General features: G+C 43.1%; 1 protein-coding gene across 1 annotated transcript in view; it reads left to right on the top strand.

The window, feature by feature from the left end:
- The window catches only part of NFYC (nuclear transcription factor Y subunit gamma), a 50,130-nt gene extending 23,825 nt beyond the window's left edge, over window positions 1-26,305 (top strand). Inside the window, exons 3-10 of the mRNA XM_039329799.1 lie at window positions 2,959-3,030; window positions 6,632-6,745; window positions 11,081-11,176; window positions 19,200-19,373; window positions 20,712-20,870; window positions 23,072-23,179; window positions 24,656-24,715; window positions 25,394-26,305. Coding sequence (XP_039185733.1) covers window positions 2,959-3,030; window positions 6,632-6,745; window positions 11,081-11,176; window positions 19,200-19,373; window positions 20,712-20,870; window positions 23,072-23,179; window positions 24,656-24,715; window positions 25,394-25,513 — 903 coding nt within the window. The 3' untranslated portion in view covers window positions 25,514-26,305. The remainder of the gene's footprint in view (window positions 1-2,958; window positions 3,031-6,631; window positions 6,746-11,080; window positions 11,177-19,199; window positions 19,374-20,711; window positions 20,871-23,071; window positions 23,180-24,655; window positions 24,716-25,393) is intronic.
- The last annotated feature ends 350 nt before the right edge of the window (window positions 26,306-26,655 follow it).

The raw sequence follows: 26,655 nt of genomic DNA, 5'->3' as shown, positions 1-26,655 counted from the left end.
GCTAGGTTTAAAAAACTATATGAAATATTACATCTCAGAACCGGGCACAAAACTAGCATGCTATCAAAAAAGCTTTTGCATTTTCATGTGACGCTTGGAGCCCAGTAGAGAACATGCAAAGTAGAATTAATTACTCTGATCGCTTGGTTCCCAGAAGTTTACCACATGGAAGCTTTGAGATTTCAGCTGTTTGAGATTTCAAGAGTTTTATTCTACAAGCTTTCAGGGAAGGACAGCTTTTAAAACTTTGGGCAATTTTTATGTATGAAACAATGCACTACACTTGATTAAGTACCATCTTGAAAACCGAGCCGTAACTTTTCTGCTTAGCACTATGGAAAAAAGATATTTATCTCAAAAAGGGGGAAAAACTTCTGAAATGATGTCTTGAATTTAGATTTTGTGTATGTGTGTGTATGTTTATAATCCTGTCTTCTGCTGTAGCTGTGTGCCAAGTGATCAGCCAGAGTACAGAGGTTCAGGTTTCCTTTCATTTGCAGTGACCTTGGTGTTCATTCTGGAGCTGTGTGTAATCCATCTAAGAGAGGTGTACTTAGAGCAGTGTTTCCCAAACTTGACAATTTTAAGGCATGTGGACTTCAACTCCCAGAATTCCACAGCCAGCGTTGCTGGCTGTGGAATTCTGGGAGTTGAAGTCCACATGCCTTAAAATTGTCAAGTTTGGGAAACACTGACTTAGAGGAATACCTTATCTGAATGAGACAGGCATTCTTGGCCAGTGCTCGCAGGCTGCTGCCGCTTTGAGAATAAGGGAACACCTTGTATTTCTTAGACCAGTCATTTCCTACTTGGTCTTGTTTTAGTGTTCTCTTGCAGACTGACTTGTCTTCCCTAGAAACCCCTGCATGAGGGAGGTTTCTTGGCTGAGACCATATAGCAGTTTCCCTGCTTCCTCTCACTTGGCAATGTCTTCATAAAAATGGAAGGAGCATCCTGAAGGTCGCAGGCATCTATCTTGGGGGGGGGGGGGAATCTTGTAATTCTTCTTTCAAGTCAACATTTTTAGCTCAAGCATTCACCAGACAAGACAGGTGGGCTTCCACTCCCAAAGTTTTCCGTCACCATAGCTGTTGCTGAGGAGTTGAGTTGGTCCATATATCTGAGAAGTTCTCTGTTTGAGAGAGACTGTTCTGAACAGAAGAATCCCTGCTTAAATGTCCCAACAGCATGGAGCCACCAGATTTGGTTTGATTACTTCATCGGTGTTCTACCCTGGATTAGCAGTAACCAGAATTTGCATAATAGGAGCTTGAGGGAGTTGCTGCCACAGGATGGTGTTATTTGTAGCCTGGTGGGGTTTTGTTGTTGTTGTTGTAATTGTCGTTTGTTTCTGCTAGTGGAGCAAAGAACTTCACCCATCTCTGATTTCAGAGCCCAAGCAGAGTGCTCCGCTCAGGTGCAGATAGAGAAAACCCATTGGTGGATTCTCCATCTCCCGTACTGGAGAAGGTTCTGCCACATTTGTTTTCCTGCAGACCATAGCCTTTATGACCTTTTTTCTCCAAGTGAATTGGAAACTTTGGGAAGTACAACAACTCTTTTTGTTGTTGTTAGTTGCGAAGTCGTGTCCGACCCATCACGACCCCATGGACCACGTTCCTCCCGGCCTTCTTGTTCTCTACCATCTTCTGGAGTCCATTTAAGCTCACGCCTGCTGCTTCAGTGACTCCATCCAGCCAGTACAAAAGAACAAGGAAATGCAAATAGTTGATATTATTAAAACAGCCCTTTTAATTTCTAGGACTGGATCAAGGCTCTAGATAGTTTTTTTTTTTAAAGCCTACCTCATAGCTTGAGTTTTCTATGTCTCTTTAAAATGCCCAACACGCTAATATGATCTTCCCTACCTATTAATTTTTACGGAAGTGGTCCTCATTAAAAATGGAGATGATAAAGAACCAAGTTCTTCCTTCTGTGGCACTCTTGTATATTTTCACCGCTAGAGGTGAAGGACAAGAGTGGCTACAAATACAAGATGGGAAGACCGGCTTTTAATCCCCTCTTGCTTTTCATCTTGCTTTTCATCTTTCCTCCTGCCAAAAGAACAGGAAAAGCTGAACCTAAGCTGAGCTTCAAGTGGCAAATATCCCTCCGATCATGTTATATCCCTCACTTCAGCTATCCAGGGAATGGTTTAAAGAGGGAACTGAACTGTATTTGTATTTTGACTCTGATCTATTTATGCTACTTAACTGAGGTTTCCGCATTTTGAGTTGCCACAGTCGGAAGGAACGGGATAGCCGCATGCCAATTACCTTGGTAATTATCAACAAAAAAGCAGTTGCTTTTTCTGTGTGCCCAATATTTCCCCACAGACTTTTGGAATGGTTTTTTTTCTTCTTCTAACGTTTAGGGAAAAGTGGGCAGCATGTTATTTCTTCAAGCACGGTTGACTCTGTGGTATCAGACCTTGGGTTATGCTGCATATTTTCGTTCTGGGAAGAGAGAAAGATTGAAATTTTAAGGGCACAGATCTGTCTGTGAGACGTGAAGGTTCCTGAGCTGATACAGAGACTTGAAGGTTAATGGAGTTTACCTAATTTGGGAAAAGAATGACAAAGAATTGTCAAGAGAAGTTTGTTTAATTGGATGGTGGCCAATGTACATTTTAATAGATTTCAATGCAAAACAGACTTTGGGTTGAACTTCCATGGAAACCATTGCCAATCTATCTGGTTGTATATTTACCCAAGCGTCTCTGGAGAGTTTGATGGTGTTGCAGCAAATCATGCTGTTCTTCACAGTCCTGAGGTCTACTTGTAACAATGGATCACTAATGAAAAAGATTAGGAACAGCAGCAACACATGAGACTTCGTCATATCTAGGGAAGATTTGTGCAAGATCCTGCACCATAACAGTTGGATAGCTGCCTCATCCTTTACCGATTGCGGGTTTGGGGGAATAATGTCAGATTTCTCTTATGTTACTCTCTGCAGAAAGACTTCAGAGTTCAGGAGCTCCCATTGGCACGCATTAAGAAGATCATGAAATTAGATGAAGACGTGAAGGTAAAATTTCTGGCAACTTTTTTTTTAAAAAAATATAAACCCCTAAAATTTGTTCTAAGCCTATTTGACTTCCCTGCATGCTTCCTTGGAGGCTGTCTTTTTATTAACCTTGTGAAACCCTCAAGCTTTCTCCTTCCGTTATATATTCAAGATGGACAGTATTTAATATTTATTTGATACGTACATGGAGGGATGTGGGTCTATATATATGTTGTTCATGGTATGCTTAGGTGTGCGTCATGTATGTGTTTCACTTTGAGAGCGGGCAACTAAATTTCATTTTTGATGTGTGCCCTTGTGCCCACAGGGAAAAAAAATGACAATAAAGGTTATCTTATCTTTTCAAATTAGAAGCTAAACACAGACTGACGTGGAGTTGAACGGAAACTTAAGATGCAGCATAGGCTGCTGTGCTGATACTGGCAAGAGAGACATATTGGCAAATGAGGGTGGGCAATGGCAGCTGCGGGGTGGCGGCGATAGGTGGGGTACCAAGTGAGGATTATATTTTGGTTTGAAGAGGGCGAGTTTCCATTTTAAAGTTGTTTGTCCATTTTTTTACTTTTCCAGTTTGGTGTTCCACTTGTTTTCTGGAAAGGACTGAGCTGCTTTCTTTTTATTTCCCCCTTTTTTTTCTCTCTCTTTCTCTTCATATATATGTGTTTTTGCAATGTAGGTGAAAAGCAGTGTGGTGTGCTAAGTGGATATGCTATTGTTATATGCTATTAAAACTGGAACTATGGGCATTGTTTAAATCAGTGGTTCTTAACCTGGGCGATATTGCCCCCCAGGGGGCGATTTCATTTTTCAGGGGGCGATGGAGCAAAAAAGGGCGATGCGGGGGCAAAGGAACGAAAAGGGGGCGGTATGGGGGCGATGGAGCGAGAAGTTTTGGGGACACTTTTGAGACTTTTTCGTACAGTGAATCGCTGCATATCTGTCGTACGAAAACATCAGATCGCTCGCTATTGGTGGATTGAATTGTGTTTTCAAATGTTCCTCCAGCTAGCTTCAGTACAGAACGCCATACATATGTGAATACGCATCGCTTATCTTCATGCGCGTTGTGCAGCAGCCTCTACCCATACAGTGGCGCGCCCTTGGCCAGAATATGGGAGATATGGGGAAAAGACTGGAAATAAATTATTTGCAGTGATATGTCCTGATGACAATTTTAAAGAAAACAAAACAAGTGTTTGCATAAATTGAAGAATTATTTCCTAGGTTGTGATTGAGAGGTTATGTTGGCGGAGGGGGGCGATGACAACTTCCTCATTGGCTCAAGGGGGCGATTCGTTCAAAAAGGTTAAGAACCACTGGTTTAAATCATAACTTTGTGGCACATCTGAGAAATTGCTCAATCGAGCAGAAGCGCCACTAGTCCTTACAAGTGCTAGTGAGGTCCCCTAAGAAGTCTACAATAAGGGCATTCTTTGGTCGTTGCTGTTCCCAGCAACTGACATTCCATAGTAAACAAGTTTCTAATGGTAGCTTGCTCTTGATACTCACTTCTGAATATAAGTGAACTTCTTTTAAACCTTCTCGTGTCCATCCCACCTTGTAAAAGGCACAACGGTCTTATGTTTTAACCTGTAACAGCAAACCTAGTCCCATTTTCCTTTCTTCTCTTGCTCTCTCTCCCCCTTTCTCTCTTTCTTCCCCCCTCCCATTCTTAGTATCAAGATTAGGTTCCTCCAGGCTGACTGTAGTTCTCACAGGATGGGAATGGGGTCAGTGAAACTGACACCCTTGCAAAGGTGAAAATCCTCATTGGTTGGAGCAGGGCACTTTTCAAATTGTTCCAGTTGATAAAAACAGATTCACCTGACAGACACATTTGATAGTGGTGGGTTTTTTTGTGTTTTTTTTTACCTTGGTCTCTGTGCCCCTCTTAACTTTTCTTTGCAGATGACCTATGGTTCATTGGGATAATTTCTCCTCTTTTATGTAGATATTGAATCTGGTTACATGGACCATTGTTCAGGCTTGCAGTAGAAGCTGTAACTTCTCTTCCTCACTAGGCTAAAGATGGGAAACTGAGTGTTGTTTTTGCTCTACTCCTTTTGAGAATTGGCCAGGTTTTGTATGTAGACTTGGCTGTCTGGGAAGTAAGCTGTGTGTGAAATATTGTTCCATTTCTAACGAATTACAAATTGAATCCGGATTGATTTCAAAGGCTGCACATGTTTAATGTCTACCCTGCAGTGCAAAGCTAGAATTCTTCAAAGAGGTTCCTGAAAACAGGTTTCTTAAAATACCAGATGAGATTATTTTCACTTCCATCTTAAAACTTAAGGGATCAACGTTTAGTCCATTATTTCATTAAAAGTATTTTGTTTAAAAGGTTTTGTGACCACTTAAAAAAAATGGACAGCAGACTTTTTTTTTTTTAATGAGAATACATAAAAACTCTTTAAGATGCTTGGTGCAATCTTTGAAGGAGCTTTACTCACTTGAGAAAATGCTTCTTCGGGAAAGCATCTGAAAACAAGGTTCACCATGCTTTATAATGCCGAGTGATGGTATTATGTCCTATTTCACTGATCAAAATTCCAGGATCAAGATGTTTTTATATGACGGCATTTATTTGTTATTTGGACCGTGCTTGGGATTGTAGCCTGAGAGCAACAGGAAGTTCACTGAGGCCAGCAGTGCAGTCAAAATTAAAAGAGACATTTCCTTTTGTGAGAGAGGAAGCTGGTTAGTCTTTGCCAAAGGCTTGGAACGTGCCATGCTTGTTCTTATTCGGAAATTGTAGAGAATATTTGTAGCTTGGATTATAGATTTAGGCAGAGGTTTGTCCTCCGAGCTTGCTGCTTGGCTCCTGGACGTTTCATTACCAAACAAGGTAACAGTCACAAGACTAACCGACCACCTAGGGTGGATCTGTAACCTTGACAACTTTAAGACTTGTGGAGTGGCTGAGAAATTCTGGGAGCTGAAGTCCCCAAGTCTTAAAGTTGTCAAGACTTCTGACCTAGGACCTGATATAAATGAAGAAGACACTTCACCCCAAACTCTGCTGAAGATGTTATCCAGTTTGGTAACGAAACGTCTGGGAGCCAAGGACAAACTCTGCCTTTTACTTAGTTACTTATTTTGATATGTGCTTGTTCTTAAATGTCGAGACATGAACATTTGTCTTCTCTGTCATTTTCCTGGGCTTGAGCTGAGGCCCCAGAGGTGAAGCCCTTTCATATTTGTATCCTTGATATTTAAAAGCTTGAATTCTCTGGCTGGAAAATGGCATGTTTCAGTCCTAACATATTTGACCGGGTGGTAAAATTGGGGAATTTCAGGTAACAATTTCAATTAATCCAAAACAATCAGCAAGTCGCCTCGAACTAGCCTCTAATTCTGTCTGTTTGACCTTTTGGGGTTGCTGTGAGGACCAAAGGGATAACTTTCCCTATGTATCATTCTTGGAAGATAAAGTTTCTTATTTATAGGTTATTTCCCAAGATGTAAGTTGTAATAGCTCTCGCTTATCCCAAAGAAAGCTCTGCTCTTTTTTTGGGGTGAGGGGGGGGGAGAATACAGGGTCCCGCAATTGTCTTGTTTTACTACAGTCAGTAGGTTAAATGCACCTTCATTTCTGTAGATGATCAGCGCAGAAGCTCCTGTTCTGTTCGCCAAGGCTGCTCAGATATTCATCACGGAGTTGACACTACGAGCCTGGATACACACAGAAGACAACAAACGCAGGACTTTGCAGGTAAAACGACTGCTTACCATCCTGAAATTGTGCTGTCTTCTTTACTTTTTGCCTGCTCCTGCTTTAGGGGTGGGGGCCTAGATCAAAGCAAGACTAGATTGAAGCAAGGCTTTTACTAGTCAGTCTCGGAATGCAAATGCTTGATGATTAGCATCTCCCCTGCAAAGCCAGTTGACAGTAAAAAGCATCAAACAGGAACTTAACTCTTCTTCCTCCAGTTTCTATTTCTCGGTCTCTGCAGACACAGATCCAGCATCCCAGGGGGGGGGGGGAAGATAGAGCAGTGGTGACGAGCTATGTCTTTTTTTGAGCATTGGCTTCAGTATTCATTTAGAGGCATCTTTGAAACAAACATTGAATTGCGGGGGTATAGGGGGTTTTGGCTTTGTGTGTTTTATCGAATTTCCCGTGATGTCACAGGTTCCAACTAATGAAGCACTTCAAAGAACTTTCAGGCATGTTTCCTAAAGTCTTTATTGCAGAGCTACAGTTTTGCCGGTCACCATGATGGACGGGTTGATGCCAGAATCTGAACTTCCTTTGCTGGCATCAAGCTTTTCTTGCTAAACCCCTCCCTTCTCATGCAGTCACAGGTCACATTATCCAATTAGTGTGAAGGTCAAAAGTTTACTTCCTCTTTCTTTCCCCGGGCTTTTTTCCTCCCCCACTCTAAGCCAAGTATTAACCCAATAAATACCAGACAGTTTTGCATATTGTCAAAGCAAGAATATACAGTATTCGCAGCATTGACACGTGAATTGTTAGCAAATAGGTTTATTAGAGATTGCGAAAGTTTAATATTTTTATTTATTAATTTTTATGCCACCCATCTTAGTTTTGAATCTTGTGAGGTGTAGTCCCAACAAATCGGGAGGGCACTAGATTGGGAAAGGCAGATAGACTAACAGACTGACTGGCAATGTGGATTCCATCAGCCTAACCTTCTCTGAACAAGTTCAGGGGAAAATTCTGGAAGCCATCCAGCACGCTGCCTTCTGATTTTTATACACTTTTAATTTTGCTGCATTATATCCTGACTCACGTGCTCACTTCCTGAATGTACCTCTTCCCGTTTTTTTTTTTTTCTCCTCGCCACCTGGGCTTCCCAAACACGTTCACCACTTAGCCTGTGCTTCTTTCGGCTTATCTAACTGATTAGCTGAGCCCTGAAGCTACCCAGTTACTATTTACTCCTCTGTCCCAAAAACTTCTAGCACTTTGCAAGTCAGCAAACAATTACAGGCGGAGAGGAAAAAGCCTACATTCCAGTATGTCACCATTCCAGCACCCTTGTGCACGATTTTAGCTCAGCAGATCTTGCAAGCCAGCAAGTTGACAATCTTCCCTTTTTTCTTTCTTTTAACCAGCATACTCAAATTTGCTTCTCTTGACCTAGATTGCGAAACATATTGCAGGATGGGTGGTGTGTCAGAGGTCCAGTGCAATGTTTTTCAACTTGGCAACTTGAAGCTGTGTGGATTTCAATTCCCAGAATTCCCCAGCACGCTAAATTCTGGGAGCTGAAGTTCACGCATCTTAAAAATTGCCCAGTTTAAGAATCCCGGTCTGTTTCATGCCACAAACCTAGGATGACTTTGCTTTCCCTTATCTCTGAAGTGGGTAGGAAAAAAAGCCCTTTGTTGCTGATATTGTATCATAACTATGGGCATCACCAGCGGGCGTTTCAAATGTCCCTTGCTCCCATCTTTTGCCTTTCCCAAGAGGACTTTGCAATTTTGCAACAAGTGTTGGTACCTTGGAATAAAACAAAGGTGGGCTGTCTTAGCCCCCCCGCCTTTTGTGGCACTGTAGCCCTGTTTGCTGAAGACTGACGGCACATTTATCACACTTGAAATGAAAACTGCATAGAAATTGTTTTAACCGGCTAGAAGATGAATTAATTACAGTTAAGAGCAAAGATTTACAGTACTTGAAGTAGTCCAGGCCATCTTGCAAAGTATTAGCTGGCCACCCTAACATTGCCTATTCCTTGTATACAGGGAAAAAATGAAAATGGAGATTCTTGAGCTCCGTATTTCACACAGGAGAAAAAAGAAGCATTCAGAACTTTAATTAAAAGTAGATGAGAAGAAACGTTAGTGGCAATTTTTCGTAGTGGGTACTTTACAGCATTCATTCATTTTGGAATTATTAATGGCATCATTGGTAAGCCCTTAGACATTTTTAACTGCTTAGTAAGTGTCATGCAGATTATAAAAGATAACAGCCTCTGCTGTAGATTCACAATCTAACAACCACAATGCAGAGGCAGCAGGAAGAAGACGGCAGCATTAGAGCAGAAATGCCTTTTCCTGAGTAGAGTCAGCTTGTTTAATTTTTGAAATAGTTGCTCTTTCTGACTAGAAAGGGCAAAGCCAACTCTCTGCACACTGCAGTTGTTTCCTGCGGACGAGGGCAGATTGATCTCCCCTTTGCCATAGAAGATCCTTCACGCCTCCAGTCCTAGATCAAGGGCAGTGATCCAGTATGCTGTAGAAAAGATACATGAGTTTTAAATTACCCAGAATTACCTTGAGGTAAGGTAGGCGGCCTATAAGTTTTATAAACAAACATAACAAATCTACGTGATACAAGAACAAATCTACGTGATACAAGAAGTCCTCGACTTACTATCGTAATGAACCCTGCCCATCTCTCTCTCTCTCTCTCTCTCTCTCTCTCTCTCTCTCTCTCTCTCTCTCACACACACACACACACACACACACACAGCCCACTTTGCTTCAGGAAATGTCACCTGGTGGTAAAAGCTTGTTAAAGCCAGATTTCTCCCCCTTGTTTTATGGAGCCCATCAAATCAACGGAGAACAGTGGCCTTGTTCCATCCAACAGTGTAGACAACTTCCTGAAGCAACAAGCAATAAACATACCTAACGTGTAACTTCCCACCTGTCTCGAATGAGGTTGGGGGGGGGACGCTCTCTTCTTTAGCCTCACAACAACCTAGTAGGCTAGCTTAAGATGAGATCAGCCCAGGAATCCAGGACAATCAGGATGAAGGAGATTTAAAACCTCATTGCATTCTCCCTGGTACATGACCCACCCAGTTGTTAAGAGAATGTTTGTTAAGCAAACTGATTTTTCTCTATGGCTGATTTTGCCAAAAACGGCAGGTAAATGTCAGTTTTCAGCAAAAATATTGTCAAAAGCAGTCATGGAACCCTGCCAATAGCTGTAAATGTGGGCTCGTTTTCAAGCACCCGAAATGCAGTCACATGATCAGGGAGGGCAGCCTTCAGAATTGTGCTTTAAATGCCTCTTAGGGAGGCTGCATTAACAGAGGGATAGGATCAAGATCACGTGAAGGGTTAATACCACTTTACAAGGCCTTGGTAAGGCCACATGTGGAATACGGCATCCAGTTTTGATCACCACGATGTAAAAAAGATGTTGAGACTCTAGAAAGAGGACAGAGAAGAGCAACAAAGATGATCAGGGGACTGGAGGCTAAAGCATATAAGGAACAGTGGCTGGAATTGGGTATGTCCAATTTAATGAAGAGAAGGACGAGGGGGGACATGATAGCAGTCTTCCATTATCTCAGGGGCTGCCCCAAAGAAGAGGGAGTCAAGCTATTCTCCAAAGTGTCTGAAGGCAGGAGGAGAAGCAACGGATGGAAACTAACCAAAGAGAGAAGCAACCTAGAACTAAGAGAAACTTCCTGACAGTTAGAACAATTAACCAGTGGAACAACCTGCCTCCAGAAGTGGTGAATGGTCCAACACTGGAAGTTTTTAAGAAGAGATTAGACAACTATTTGTCTGAAATAGTACAGAGTTTCCTATCTGAGCAGGGAGTTGGACTAGATGACTCCCAAGGTCCCTTCCAACTTTACTATTATTATTATTATTATCAATCATCGCACAGTCAGCCAGATGTTCAGACTGGATTTGGCATTTTGTCTACCTATCGACTCCTTAACCAGGACATTATTATTATTATTATTATTATTATTATTATTATTATTATTATTATTATTATTATTTCAGTCGTTAAGGATTACTTGTACTAAATACAACTCACAGCGTTTCATATCTTTGGGATTGAGTAACTTTATATAATACAAAGCATTCGTATTGATTGATCTTGCAGCGCAATAAATAAAAAACCTCAGGGAACTGGGAAGTTTGAAAATAGTCTTCCTGTACGAGTTTTAGTGTACCTTCAGATTGTTAAGATTTTATGTCATCTTCATCTTCATCACCTATTATTCTCTCTGCCTTTCCTGTTAAGCTGATCAAGGCCAGTGTCAACAGCGTTCATTCAGCTAGAGTTACAGAAACCAAATGTTCCTTGTGCTTCCTTTTTTTGTTACAGAGAAATGATATTGCTATGGCCATCACGAAGTTTGATCAATTTGACTTTCTCATTGACATCGTTCCGAGGGATGAACTTAAACCTCCAAAGCGACAGGTGAGCGTGAAAGTGAATCTATGTGTGTGTGTTCTCTTTATATGTTTGCAATCTGGACTTGATTAATCCAGAAGGAACGTGCACTGTTTGCCCTTGATGATGATGTAACATGCCCAGATCTGATTAACTATAACTTTGTGATGTTATCGTGGTCAGTGGAAATTAATGAGAAGAAGAAAAAGCTTTTTTTCTTGGTTAAGACTTGTGCAAACAGATCAGCACAGTCCGAAATGTAATTTTATCCATGGAAAAGAATGTGGGGACTGTTTTTTGCAGTCGGAAAGTTCTTTCTTCTCCCAAGATGTGTAAATATTTTGTGTAAACCAAGCTAAAAGCTCAGGCTCCATCTTATTTCTGTACTGTATTATGGGACACCAGGTGGATTTATATCTTATTCCCCAGAGAAAAAGCTCCCTAGAGCAACTCATAGATCCAATAAATGCAAGAAAATTGGTGTCTTAGATTTGCAATCTAAAAAGACAGCACACCAGAGGTAAAAGATGCAGACACCAATGGAAGATTCTTGCAACGAAACGAACATTGATGGTCATAGACCATGGTCTTTTGGCCAGCTGAAATGGAAGCAGTTCAAACAAAGGAAGCACTCCAAAATTCAGGTCTATCAGCTGAACAAGGGTGTGAACCTTCTTCAGTTATCTTTCTTCTAAAAGCCATCTAATATGACACCTCTAAAGGTATAAGGATGGCCTTCTGTTCCTTCTCCATAGCTCTGCAATCTGATAAGACTAGATGAGGGTTCAGCTGCAGCAAACTAGTGAAGTGGGCTTGTGTGTATATTGTGACTTTGTTGTATATAACTCTAGTTCCCCATGGGGGCTTGCGAAGCTCGTTGTGCCGATTGTGAGCAGTGGCAGCAGCACGACGAGCCACGTGGCCTCCTGCCGCAAGTGGCAGCGGCGCGTTGCGCCACATAGCATGCAGCTGCTGAAGAACTTGGGCAGCAGCGCAACAGGGATCAGGGCGTAGGGGGCCTGGGTGCGGCGGTCCTAAATATACGACTGCCAAATATAAATATATAGGACTGTCCTAAATATAAAGCCTGCCAAACTTTACATTCTGTCTGGTGAATGGAGCTGCTTATTCCTCCAGCTCTGGCAATCCTCCTCTTTTCAGATGTTATGTAAATAACAAACATGGTTCTCTTTAGTCTGCTAGTTGAATTTAATGTAGTTTATTCTGCAGAATCCTTCGTTTTATTTTTTATTTTTTTTTTGCTCTTTTCTCAAATGTAACATGTGGTGTTGCTGCTGCTTTCGACTCAGATAATTGAATGTTTTAGGGGTTGTGTAAAGCAGCGTGAGGATGGATTTGAAAGGCTGTGTGTGCCCTCCTCCCTGCCCTGGGCTCACTACTGGGTCCTTGATTGCTTCCCCAACAGGATTCCTGTTACATAAGCAATAGCCTGTGCATGATGTCACAGGTTTCTGCCTTGTGCATAGGAACGGGACACTTTTTTTCCAACGGGTCATTTGCGACGTCTGTATTTTGCCTGGTCAAGAAAACCTTTCCCAGTTGACTGGACAAATACTAGCCAGAGATTTAATAAAGGTAACTTAACCTATGCCTCCTTGAATGGAGAATTCACACTGCTAGTGAGCTACATCTTCCCTAGAACTCCGTGTCTTCCAGGACATTTGACGTGGGAATCGGCCCACGTGTGCAAATACCATGGTTTTCTTGCACCCGAGGGACCCCATCAGGTTGGGGGAGCCTCGTTGCGAATCTATCTGGGCAGTTGTTGCCCCTGTAAACATCCTTGACTGGAAGCTGTGCAGGCGGAGAGGCTTTCAGTCGGATGTTTACAGCGGCAGGCTGCCACCATCCTCCTGAGACAGAACGGGGCCTTGGCTGACACCGGGCTAGCGAAGGTTTCGGATTTGGAATCCATTCAGTTGCTGCTTTCTGTTCAGACTAGCCTTAGAATGCAGAAGAAAATCGGACAATTAAAACCTCTGCAAATGCATCGAGTGCTCTTGTAATCTACTTCCAGAGACCTCAAGATAAGGTATGTGGTCTCTTTCCTTTGCCTCTGAGTGAAACATGCTTTCTTAGGGCATGGTGATCTACCTTTGGAAGACCTCCAGAGTGGAGTTCAGCTGATAATCAGGACTTCTTTTTTTATTATTATTATTTTTTAATTTAAAAAATTTAATTAGGAAGTGAACATGTATTAGCTTAGCAAACACCAGACAACTTGTTCGATTGGAAAAATTAACATATGTTGATGGAAAAAAATTAATTAAAAAAAAAGACTGTTAAAAGATAACCAGGACTTCTGACTCACAAGAGCAACAAACCAAGCACACTTCTCCCTCCTATGTTAGGTCACCGAAGTACAAAAATGCCTGGGAAAATTGGGGAACTAGGAGTTGGGGTTGTGGTTGCGGGAGGATGGTGGGAAGAGGAACCGGTGAGCTTTAACTATTGCCCTGAAAACAAATTCTTCAGCTGCTAAATGTACTCCAAAAATACCCAGTTCTGGAATCCTAATCATATGTCTGGCTCTTCAGCCGTTGCTTTATATTCCGGGTCTTGATGTTTACACAGAAAACCGGGTAGGTCTTTGAAGCCTGATGTTTGCCCCTGTCCTTTATCTAAGGCAGTGGTTCTCAACCTTTTTAATGCCGCGACCCCCGACCGGTCGTAAGTCGAGGACTACTCAAGTGGTGCAGCACCGTTTGCAGAATGGGACTTTTGGCGGGCTCAGCAGGGCAGAGACAGCCTGGACAATTCCTATTGGCTTTTGAAAGCCAATAGAATTAGACTCTATTCAAGAGAGTCTATTCTATTGGCTTTCAAAAGCCAATAGAATAAAAGGGAGTAGCACAGCTAAGGAAAAGGGGAAAAAAATGGCGGACTGCGTTGTTTGGCGACCCCCGTGAAATGGTCGTTCGACCCCAAAGGGGGTCCCGACCCACAGGTGGAGAACCCCTGGCCTAAGGCATTCCATGGAGAAGCCTCACCGCCCCCCGGTTTGGGGAAATTGACTTTTCAGGATTGCTGCTGAGTGAACGGTTTAGTGCCGCTGAAATACAGTCTGATGTCTACGCATCGGCTCCCACTTGTGACATTCAGTGACTCCGGAGAAGCCTCGTCCAAATATGTTATTGTCAATGTTATTCCTTGCTGGTATAGCAAGTATAAGGCTGCAATTTTTGTAGGGAGGATGTAAAAAGAACAGCGATTCTAGTACAGTGTTTGCTCTCCATGGGTTTAAATCTCCCCCTCCCCTTAAAACAAGGCAGACCTTTCCAGCTGCAGGATCAGAGAAGGGATATGTGGCTTTGCAGAAGTATCTATATAACAAATGCATTGCAGTGTCCCTCAAGGGGCCTCGCTTTGGAAGCGGGGAACTTGCAATCTTCCAGATGTTATTCAGCTGCTGTTCTTGGCCTCTCCGGCTTGGATGGCGGGGGGGGGGGGAATGGAAGGTTCCCACTCCTGCTACATGGTGTTTTTTTTTTTTTTACACTGTTCCTTCCATTAAAAATAGAATGGGCAGTTCCAAAGCGCCCTGTAATGAAAAGGGCTGACTGCAAGCGCTCGTTTCTGAACGTTCACAACAGTATACTTGAAAAGCATTGCAAATCTGTTTCTGCCACAGCAGAATGACAGTATTGTGCAGGTAACTAAGATTTAAGGTTTCTGTCTCCGGGGCAAGCTCAGCGGCGTTCGAGTTTGCCAGTAATGTAGGATTCCTAAAGGATCCAGGTGTGCCACGAAGGGCCGGGGGGAGGGAGCAAATTTCTTCAACACTGCACTGTATGAACGTTCCCAGCAGCGGGGTGGATAGCAGTGCTCTGACGTCTGTTCCACTTTCTCTCCTTGGTAAATGCCAAGACAGGCTTGCTTTGGTTTCAGAGGAGCCTTGACTACAAATATAGAACAAGCAAGGCACTGTTTTGTATCTGTCCTCCTCCTGTTGCCCCTTGGGGCCACATGTGGGAATGACTCCAGTGCTCCCCACCATCAGGTTTCAAGTGTTACTGATCTCCAGACTTCACGAGCAGATTCAAGTAATTCTCTGTGGCTTTGAATAGCTGGCATTCTTGGTTCACTAAAAAAAACAAAAACCATGCATCATTATTGATACAACAAATACGAGTCGTAAGGCCGCACTTGGAATACTGCATCCAGTTTTGGTCACCACGATGCAAAAAAGATGCTGAGACTCTAGAAAGAGTACAGAGAAGAGCAACAAAGACGATCAGGGGACTGGAGGCTAAAGCATATAAGGAAAGGCTGCTGGAATTGGGTATGTCTAGAGAAGGACGAGGGGGGACATGATAGCAGTCTTCCAATATCTGAGGGGCTGCTCCAAAGAAGAGGGAGTCAAGCTATTTTCCAAGGCACCTGAAGGCAAGACAAGAAGCAACGGATGGAAACTAATCAAGGAGAGAAGCAACCAAGAACTAAGGAGAAACTTCCTGACAGTGAGAACAATTAGCCATTGGAACAACCTGCCTCCAGAAGCGGTGAATGCTCCAACACTGGAAGTTTTTAAGAAGAGACTGGACAGCCATTTGTCTGAAATGGTGTAGGGTTCCTGCCTGAGCAGGGGGTTGGACTCGATGACCTTCAAGGTCCCTTCCAACATTATTATTATATAACAGTATTAAATAAGGTATCCATACTGAGTTAACAAAGGGAAAAAAATACAGAAGTATAAAATAAAAAAAGGAGTAGACATCCATTAAGTTTAGGTCTGCATACAGACTGACTTGAGGTCTTGAAGAAGAGGAACAGAAAGACACGTCCTTATTCCCAAGTCTTCCAGGAAGCTTTAGGTATTAATGATTCTTTTCCTTTGTGGACATTTCTATAACTTATGAAACTACCACAGACCACTTTAGCAACATTTTTAAATTAATGTTTATGTTTTGTGACTATTTTGTGTTTTTGAGATAATCCTTGGTAGCCATTTGGAGAACGCAGCGATCACAACTATAGCTACATAAAGAGAATAATGAAGAGTTTCGTATCTCTGTGATTGGTTAGATTGAAGAAACAGATTTAATGAAGACAGCTTTGATGCCTGGATGTCTTGATTTTTTTCTTTTAATTGCACCGAGTTCTACAAATATGTTGGCTCACTATGGCACTACCTTATCATGCTTTTACCATGTTTTCTGAGTCATACATTGCAGAACTCTGGATGAAAATCATATTGCAATAAAACAATTCTGTTGGGATTCCCATCTTGGCAGCCCTGGGTTGCTTCTGCTGCTTCTTGTTTTCAGCCTGTCATTCCTTAATAGACGCCCCGCTAGTCAACTTTTAGTTTGGAAACAAAATAGAGCTGCTTAAAATTGAAATAAGGAGCTTCCACATACCATCTGACTCCTTATTGCACAAAAGCATATCAAGTATCCACATTAGAAACTTGGGGAAGAAAAGTTAAAAACAGTTTCTCGCGGAGCTGTGACTTTTCAAGATGTTGAGAGCAATCTTGCAGTATTCATCTTCCCAGGAAATGAAGAGATGAAATATATAAAGAGCACTTGGATTGCTTGATATATTGGAGGTAGCAGTCACCTCTCTTCCTGTAGTTTGGAGATTGTTTTAAAAATAACCCCCTTCCAGCCATTACGTAAAGGATCTTTCTTGGTGCCCTTCAGGTGGTGTTGAAGTACATTTCCCATCTTGTGCTAGACGTAGTGATTTGTCCAATACAACCATCCATAGTTGCGTGCTGTGACCTCTAAAATCTTGAGCCTTCTACCATAGTCTAGCTCGGGTAGGCAACTGTGGCTCTTTTATGACTCGTGGACTTCAACTCCCAGAATTCCTGAGCCAGCCACGCTGAAGGGAAAGGGAGAGGTTTCCAAGCTGAGCCATGCTGGCTCAGGAATTCTGGGAGTTGAAGTCCACGAGTCATAACAAAGCCAAGGTTGCCTACCCCTGGTCTAGCTTAAGAGAGCCCGGATGGGGTTCCTGCTGGATCTTTCTCATCGCAGTTGCCTTTTTCAGGCTGAACAGAGCCTTAAACCCCCCCCCCCCAGGTCTAAGGGTGCCCTGAAAAATGCAGGAAGCCAATTATGTCAGCTTCCTCTTTTTCCAGCTTCCAAACAGGAATCTGTCCAGTGCTCACGTCTTGCAGCGACATGAATCTGGTTTTAGATGAAAAGGGAAGAGGGGCGACTCTCGTCAGCTTCCATTCTGTCTGGGCAGCGGCTTCCAACTCTACTGAAGTCAGCAAAGGATTTTCTTTCCCAGAAAGGTTTTTCTCCCCCACCCTGTAGGTCCAGGGTCAGCTGCTTTGACGCAGGCCAGTGGCTTTTCACAAGAGGTCCTTATGTGCTATGGAGGGGATTCATTTTTGGCAGCAGCGTCTCTTGGCCGTGCCCACTGACATCGTTGCTGGCAAGTGGGCCAGACAACAGTTTGGGTAGTGCTTTTGAAGCCGTGATTCATTCAGACTTAGCAGTCGTTCCAAGTGCCAGATGACTTTTTTAAAATCGTGAAAGGTTTAGGGGACGTGCTAATAAAGAAAATGACGCCTGTCTTTTGGAAAAAGTCCCAAGAAGAAAATAACCCGCTGGATTTGCTATTTAAAACCTTTGAAGATGAGAGACTTCCCCCCCCCCACACTAGATCTTAGCATCGCCTTTGAAAAATGAGTCACTAAGACTGAATTCAGTCCCAGTTAAGGTGAGCATCCTCTGTACCCTTTTATTTTTATTTTATTTTATTTTTTTGCCTCAGCCATTTTGCATAGAAGGTGGTGGAAGTTAACCTGCCAGTAGCCCTCGTGTGTGTGTGTGTTTCGCCAATTTAACCCTAACCATGTAGCAGTGCGTGTAAACATCCTACACTCTCAGCTGTGACTTTGTGGTGGCTGGGGGAAGGTTGTTTACGCCTCCTGGCATGGACTGGTCCTCTCGGAAATTGTAGCTCCTCGTTATGACTTGGGGGAACTCAAAAATGTGTCTCCAAGCTTGTCCTCTCAGCTCACCGTTTGGAGGGAGGCAGAGCACCAGAAGGGTAGGTGGGGGGAGAGGTCTTGATGGGAGAGTTTGGGCAGGCACTTAAGACGAAAAGTGCTCCTGTTATACTGCTGTAGCCGTTGTACTAAGGTGTTATCCTTACCTGTTTCTGTGCTATGACTGCATTTTATTCTTTGCCTTCGTAATTTGCCCCAAGAACCCCAAATACAGGGAGCTCTGGATTGATGACAGTTGGGACCGGGATTTCTGTTCCAAAGCAAGGCAGTTTAGCGCGTCACCCCTTGATTTTGCAACCTTTTTTTTTTTTTTTGCCACACAGCTCTTAAGTGAATCACATGGCCATTAAGCAAATCAACTTCTCCCATTGACTTTGCTTGTCAGAAGCTGGCTGGGACGGTCACAAATGATGATCATGTGTCCCTACAGCCGTCCTAAACAAATGCCAGTAGCCAAGTGCCCAGATTTTGGCTACAACCATCCTAAACGAATGCCCGGTTGCCAAGGGCCCGCATTTTGATCATGTGACTTGGGGGGAGACTGTGATGGTTGTAAATGCAAGGACTGCTCATAGGTCACTTTTTTCTTTTTCAGTGCCCTTCTAATTTGGACCAGCCGCTAAATAAATGGTTGTAAACTGAGTACCGCCTGTAGTTTTAAATCTCACTGAAGTAAGCAAATGACATTTTTCATCAGCTCGTTGGCCTCACTGTTAACAATACCTCTTTTCTTTCATTGGCCCGGAAAGCTTTTTCCCCAAAATAGCAGACCTGTTCATTTCTTGGATGCTCCTTGTCTTTCAAGAAAGGAATGGAGATTCAGCCACCAGGCCTGAATATTCTCTTAAGATGGGAGAAAGTAAAACAGAGCAGAAGAGATGGTTGATGTGCAGTGTCCCAAAAAAAAAAAAATATTAAAATATGAGTCAGAGGGGAAGCAAATCTTGACATTTGTATACCTTTAATCCTAATTTTTCCATGCCTGTTTGCATTTCTGCTGGAATCCATGTTTCAAGCTTAGTTTACTGTACCTAACCACCTTCTTCTCCATTCGGCTAGGAGGAGGTACGCCAGGCTGTGACTCCTGCAGAGCCCGTCCAGTACTATTTCACTCTGGCCCAGCAGCCAGCAGCTGTCCAAGTCCAGGGCCAGCAGACGGGCCAGCAGACAACCACATCCACCACCACAATCCAGCCCGGGCAGATTATCATCGCCCAGCCTCAGCAAGGGCAGGTTGGTATGCTGGCCTTTCACAGCTTGCACGCTGAGTTTGGGGAGCAGGTGGAAAGCGGCATCAGCTGCCCTCTGATTTGCGAAGGAGGCATGATGGGCTGAGATCAGGCAGCATGTTAAAGTTAACAAAATGCAATATGCTACATTGGGGTATCTTGCTGCATTCAAATAAAAAAAAAAAACCTCAAGGTATTGTGGCTTAATAGATAGACCAGGTTCTTCCAACGTGCTGTGGTTGCACTCCTACAATGTGCTGAATTGTAAACTACCCAGCCCTGTTTTAGGCTAGCCTTAGTGTGTTATAAGGACCGACCTCATGAGGTTGGCCAAACTGCAAAACATCTTAACTCTCATGTCAACTCCTTAGACTTGCAGATGGAAGAACTGCCCAATGAGGGCGGGGATGGGAATGGAAATATGGTCAGATTTCTCACTGCCTTCCTAAGTGAGAAGCAAAGAAAGAAGATGGCCTTTGCTGCAGAACCTATTCTCTTTCCCCGGTCATATTGACTGGGATTACATGACGTTAGAGTTCCAGCAACATCTGGCTGGCCGTATGTTGTCTGTGTTTCCTGGAGCTTAGTAGTTGGAGCAGATCCGTAGGCTGTATCTATAGGAATAACCATGCTCTCTTTGTTAATGTTGGCAGTCATTTTGGGACATGCAATCCTGGCTGCCCCTGTTTTACAAGGTCAGACTGGAGCTTCCATTTCATTTCATTCAAGTCCACCTTTGGCTGTTTGGCCACTATTATTGCTTGCCAAGGTTATTCTCAAGGGGCTAGGAAGCCACCTTGAAACACCGGAGTAAGGAACAGGATATAATTTGAATTTTTAAAAAAATGAAACGTGGGCTATCTTTTGCTTTCTAAGTATTAGCATCTGAATATATATATATATGTAGGTCTTTGGTTGTTCGGGTTTTCTCCCGCGTAAAATTGGAAGTGTCTTGGCGACATTTCGACGAAGTCCCATTCGTCATCTTCAGGCTGGTGTTTTCAGCTTCGTGCTTCGAGGAGCAAGCACGAAGCTGAAAACACCAGCCTGAAGATGACGAATGGGACTTCGTCGAAACGTCGCCAAGACACTTCCAATTTTACGCGAGAGAAAACCCGAACAACCAAAGACCTACATACAAACACCCGCGAAAACCTCAGAAAACAAATATATATATATGGGCCTTCTCTGTCTAAAAGATTGCGACGCTGAACAGAGGGGATCATTTCCACTTGCTTGTGGATTGTGAGAGCGGTCCTGGCCACGTTGCAGGACACGAGTGCAGCTGACCAATGTCTCTGAGACGTCCTCCATCTTCTCTTGTCTGCCTCTCTTCTGTCAGACCACTCCTGTGACCATGCAGGTGGGCGAAGGGCAGCAGGTCCAGATCGTTCAGGCCCAGCCACAGGGGCAGACGCAGCCGGCGCAGAGCGGGACCGCGCCCACCATGCAAGTCATGCAGCAAATCATCACCAACACGGGCGAAATCCAGCAAATACCGGTGAGGGTCAAAGTTGCTATAAAAGTTGCAGAAGCCCTGGGCTCCATTTGAGGAGAGAGTCGTGGATCACTGCAGGGATGTCCCCAAGGGAATGGTAATCCTCTCCTGCAGAAACCTCTGGATGACCAGCACTAGTCCTTTTTTTTTTTTTGCTGGCTGGTTTGGGTTCAGGTCCAATTGCGTGTGCGGGGTCTGCATCTTGACTGCCAAGTTCTAGAGCAGCGGTGTCTAGTCGTGGCGACTTCAAGACTTCTGGACTTCAGTTCCCAGAATTCCTCAGCTAGGTATTCTGAGAGTTGAAGCCCACAGGTCTTAAAGTTGCCACAGCTGGACACCTTCTCCTTTATAGAGAGAAAGCCCATTCTAAAAAGCAGCTCGTTCAAAACTTTGCTAAAGCCACCCTCCCCTCCACACTCATCAATTCGGCTTCTTGACTTTCTTTTCTCCCCCTCCTTCATTCTCATCTTAGGAAACAGTTTTGCATTACAGTCTGAGTTAACACTTTAAAGTCGCACATTCACCAGGGCCGCACAGATATTTGCAAAACATGCCATGCTTATTTTCACAATCGGGCCGGTTCTGAAGGTCTCTCTCCAAACTGACCCTTCCAGCTTTCCCACTCTTATCTTTAACAAGTGGTTTCCCAGACAGACGTTCTACGGTGGTGTGCACCAGAGCAGTAAGTCTAAGCCCTTAATGTCTGCATTGTCCGTTTTAAGTTAGTTATTCTAGTTAAAGTCTAACCAGGGCCCCTCTCTGCTTGCAAACAGCTTTTCCTCCTGCAGGCATAGTTCAGCCTCCTGCAGAAAGACAGCTGTAAAGAAGCTTTTGCTTGCAGAAAGTATGTATTTGCAACAGGGGGGGCTGCCCTTTGCCTTCAGGGACTGGTTATTTGGGGAGAAAAAAAAATCTCACACGTTAGAGAAATCAGTGGAGGGACAAGGTCCAAAAGGCTGTAATTTCTGCTCCAGGAGATTTGGAGCATCAATGACAGATTGTCTAAAAGATCTTCCCCACCTGTTCCTTGATTAAAAGATGCCGTCCTGAGCACAATATAATTGTGTTTTGTATAAATACAGCAGGGCGGGCAGGAGGTTAACTATCTCTAAATGTAGTGAGGTTGTTCTAAAACAGAGCCAAGCAAGCATTTTTTTTGGATGCTGCACTTTTTTAAAGGGCCTCAGAGATCCAACAATCACACCATAACATCACCAAAAGGGATAGATTGAGATTCCTGGCATCAGAATCATTGCCTTAAGCATACACCAGATTTTTAATGCCTCCATCTTCACTTTTTTTTTTAAATGACATTGTTTCCTTTTCTTTTTAAAATTTCATTATGTCACTGAAAATCAACCATTAGACATTGTATTTTGGTGGCACAATTCTGGGGGAGCGGGTGGGGTGGGGAGTGTCACGATGGGGCAGGGTTTGAAAAAGAAGTGTGGATACGTACACCGTGGGAGTCCTTCATTCCAGTTTCCACTTAATTTCATCCCAGAGTCTTTACATTGTTGGAAGTTGTGATTTATGGTTTTGATGAACCGCAAAAATGTACAGTGGATTATAGAAATAAAAATGAAAGGTGTGACCCAAGAGCAGTGATGGCAAACCTTTTAGAGACTGAGTGCCCAAACTGCAACCCAAAACCCACTTATGTATCATCAGGTGCCGGGTGGGCGTGGCCCATTGGGTGGGTGTTGCCCATTGGGTGGGCGTGGCTGCGGTGGTAACAGCAGACTGGGTGAGACTAAAAAGTTCAATCAGTCAATTCCAACTTTGCAAGATCTCTTTTTTTCCCATGAGAAGTTGAAATTGATTGATTGATGGACCTTTATTTTTTTATTTATTTTTTTTGCACACGGTGGCGGAGGCCTAAAGCGAAAAGGTTTTATAAAGCCCAACTGAAGGCCTAGGACTGGGGCGACGGCACACGTGCCCACAGAGAGGGCTCTGAGTGCCACGCGTGCCATAGGTTCGCCACCACGGCCCTAGAGCATCGAGTTAATTTAGATTTATACTTACAGCTGCCGTAAAAGAAAATCAGAAGCTAAGATAGCAGGAAGAAACACTTTTCTACCCCAAGGATATATGTTTATGGTTACATCTTTGGTCTTAACTATGTCATCTTCCTGTATAATCTCTCCGTGCATCTCTGGTGACCAATTCTGTGTCCTCTTTCTGCCTCCTGCTGTTTCTAGGTCCAACTTAACGCCGGCCAGCTGCAGTATATCCGCTTAGCTCAGCCTGTGTCTGGAACCCAGGTGGTCCAGGGTCAGATCCAGACGCTTGCAGCCAACACGCAACAGGTACTAGCTGACCTCCCAGATTTCTTGAGAAGAGCTGTTCAAATACCCCTGGCCTTTTGAGAAAGGAATTGATTTCTCCAGATATATATAAAACCATTGAAATCAGGAGTGGCAGAAGGTTCTGATTTGAATTTTGCTGACTATTCCCCCCCACCACCCATTTTTTTAAAAAGAAAACCTCAGTTATTTGGAGAAGTTGTATTAGCCCCTCTCCTTTGCATATGGAACAGGACAAAAAAAAAAAAAATATGGCTCAGAGCTATTGTCATAAATCTGCCCAGACACATTTTTGTTTGCTTAGCTGTGAAAAATATAAATTGTGTTTTGTTTTATAAACACTCTGTTTCAGGGGCATCTATGTGGGGTGTCAAAAAATGGAGATGCAGCTACCGCCTTGACTTTTTTGACATCCTCTCTCCCACTTGGACATCACTATTCTCAAGAAATGCCTCACATACGTTAAAAATGAGATAATTCTGTAGTATGCTAAAAGGCCTGGTGTTTGGAAGCGGGAAACTGAAATCTCTCTCCTCCTTCAAAACTTTATTCAGCTTTCTGCAAATTTAGTGAAACTTGGTTCCTTTCTCTCTCTCCCCCCCCCCCCAGGCTTTTGTTATCGGTCAGCTTTTCTGTTTGAGCCACCTGCCAGCCTTCATGTTGCCATTCTTTGTGTTCAGGCGCCGTATCTAATTTCCCCTGCTTTGCAAAACCTTTTTTAGTAACTGCTAAATGCATTCATTAAAAGCAGTACTTTTGTTTAGATCCTGGCTAAGGGTAGCCTTCACCTCTGTCAGATTTGGATGCTTCATTGCATGCAACCTGGGATTTGCCTTGATTAGTATCAAATCAGGTTGTTTTTCTCTGTCTGTCTTCCCTTTTTCCTCTTTGCCTTTCCCAACGAATACCGACAATCTACTTTCTTAAGAAGGGTGTGCCTTCAATTATATCTGTGTCCCTGTCACCCAGTTTCTACAGTCATGGAACTTCAGACCGTGTTTATTGAAGGCCATTTATTTGGAAAAGTTCACAGCCATATCTGCAAATAGGCCTGTTGCTCAGTGGACTGTCTGAATGGCTTGTGCATTGTCCCAAATTGCACCAGCAAAAAGAACACTAGTGGTCCAACACACACACACACACACACACTATATCTATCTATCTATCTATCTATCTATCTATCTATCTATCTATCTATCTATCTATCTATCTATCTATCTTCAACTTCCTTTGGAGAGATATTTTATTTCCATGGGTAGGTTAATTCATTTGGGAAATAAATAACAAAAACCACAAAGCGGTATATAAGTCTCATAAATAAATAAATAAATAAATTGCATGGCATTCACAGGAGAAAGGGCAGGCCAGAGGTTCAAGCGGTCTCTTATGTTTTGCAGTTCCTCTTTTGCATTTATTTTAAACCCCGATTTCCCTCTTGATCAGAGAATTGCAAATGTCATTCATGCATGTCTTTTCCAGATTGCACAGACAGACGTTCAACAGGGGCAGCAGCAGTTCAGCCAGTTTACCGATGGACAGGTAGATGTTTTTGCATTTGGGGCAGGGCGAAGGGATGGTTGCTGGAGCAGCTTGGCATGGTCAATTGACAGGAAGAAGCTAGAGGCATTCTTCTATGGGATGTTCACCCTATTAATTCATTCTGCTAATTTAGAACTAGCTTGGGAGTAGAGATGGTTAAACTGACTGCTCTGATTAAAGGGGGAAAAAAACCACAATTTACTTTTGTTTCTACTTGGAATCTGCTTCTGGACTTCATGCTTGAGGTGGAAAAAAATGAAACTTTGATTTTGGATTTTACTGATTCGATAGGTTTGCGGTTATAGAAAGGGTTGGTTTATACTACTACGAACAGTAAAAAGTTGAGGTTTGATGAGTAGGAAGAGAATGCCTTTTCTTTCTTTTGCCTCTTTTTCTTAAACTTTCCACCCTTATCATCTTTCCTACTATTTTCTTTTGTATTTTGGTATTTTATATTAAAAATTAATTTTTAAAAAAAGAGAAGAACTAGCATGGAGTTTCCTGTTTTGGATGCTCCCTGGCAGTTCAGGGGATTCCGATTCGAGTCGTGAGTTTTTCCCGCTTGAGGACTATTATGGAAGGTGTGTAAATGTTTTGAACTGCTGTCTCTCTGTCTAAGAGGGCGTAGGATCCACCAAAAACAGTCTCACAAGTCTCATTTTGCTTCCTCCCTCCCAGCAACTCTACCAGATCCAACAAGTGACTATGCCTGCTGGTCAAGATATCACCCAACCCATGTTCATCCAGTCCACCAATCAGACCACAGATGGACAGGCGCCGCAGGTCACAGGAGACTGATCAGCTCCAGCCAGAAGCTTTCCTGTTGCGGCGGAATTCATAGCGGCTTGATTAACGTTCTACTGATCAAGTCCAGAAGCAGCCTTTAACTAGTCCATTCCCTCCCCACGGTGTGTCTTCATTGATAGAAAGATGTTGTGATCAGCATCACATCAACTGCTTATGTTGGCTGGGAGGAGAGGATGCCACAGGAACTGACTACAATGCAATATGTGTATTTTTTATATATATATATATATATATATATATAAATTTTGAATCCTGCGTTCCTCAGTAGTTCCAAGTTGAGCATTTTATAGAGGGCTCTGCCAGGCAGGGCAACGCCTTCTCCTTTCTCTGCGGTCCGGGATGGGTTTTTTTTGTCTTTTCTGTCCTCCCGTCCATTACATTTGAAATCAAAAGATCTTTATACTGTTTCAGCCCTGACCGCGCATATCGCATTATTATCATTAAATCTGAACGTGTGTTAGCGTGTACATGTGTACATACTGTCTGTTTGTGTGTGTGTGTGTGTAAGAGAGAATGGGCAGAGGGATTCCTCTTTTTTTTTTTTTTATGTCCCAAATTCAGGTGCTGCTAACTGCAGCTTCCAAGTGTGAAATTAACAGGAAAAAACCAGAAAACCTATTTTCTAAAGACTTTAAAGTCGGCCTCAAACTATTTTGGAATGACATAAGGAGATTTGGACATGCAAATGCAACTTATTGGGTAACAGTATACAATTCAGCCGATGCATGTTTTTAAAAGATGCATGAAATGCAATAAACCTTTTGTTTTTTTTTTCCTATAGTATTCCATCTCTGTGTCTTTCTCAGCTCAGCTCACCAGTTGATCCTGATCCAGAACAGGTTCTGCTTTGCCAGATTTAGACTTGCCTAAATGCTTCAGAATCCGCCCAAGTCCTATGGATTAATATATTTTAGGTTAGTGCTCAGGTCGATCCGCTGGCCAGTGGGTAAAAACCCAGCCTCATTTTTATTCCCCTTTTCTTTGTTACCTAACTTTGGGTCACCACCAGCTGCTCCTTCACTGCATTGCAAGTTCTCTCCTGAGAGAACAATAAAAAAATCTCTTCTTGGGGGTGCATAGAAAGGGGGAATCCTTCAGAGTGAAGCAGTGGTAGCTGGTTGCTTTCATCTTTA

This window comes from Crotalus tigris, unplaced genomic scaffold (genome assembly GCF_016545835.1).
Source record: "Crotalus tigris isolate CLP2741 ecotype Arizona unplaced genomic scaffold, ASM1654583v1 scf7180000017614.5298720, whole genome shotgun sequence".
Taxonomy (NCBI): domain Eukaryota; kingdom Metazoa; phylum Chordata; class Lepidosauria; order Squamata; family Viperidae; genus Crotalus; species Crotalus tigris.
The sequence above is the reverse complement of the archived record's forward strand: the minus strand, read 5'-3'. Positions and strand labels throughout refer to the sequence as shown.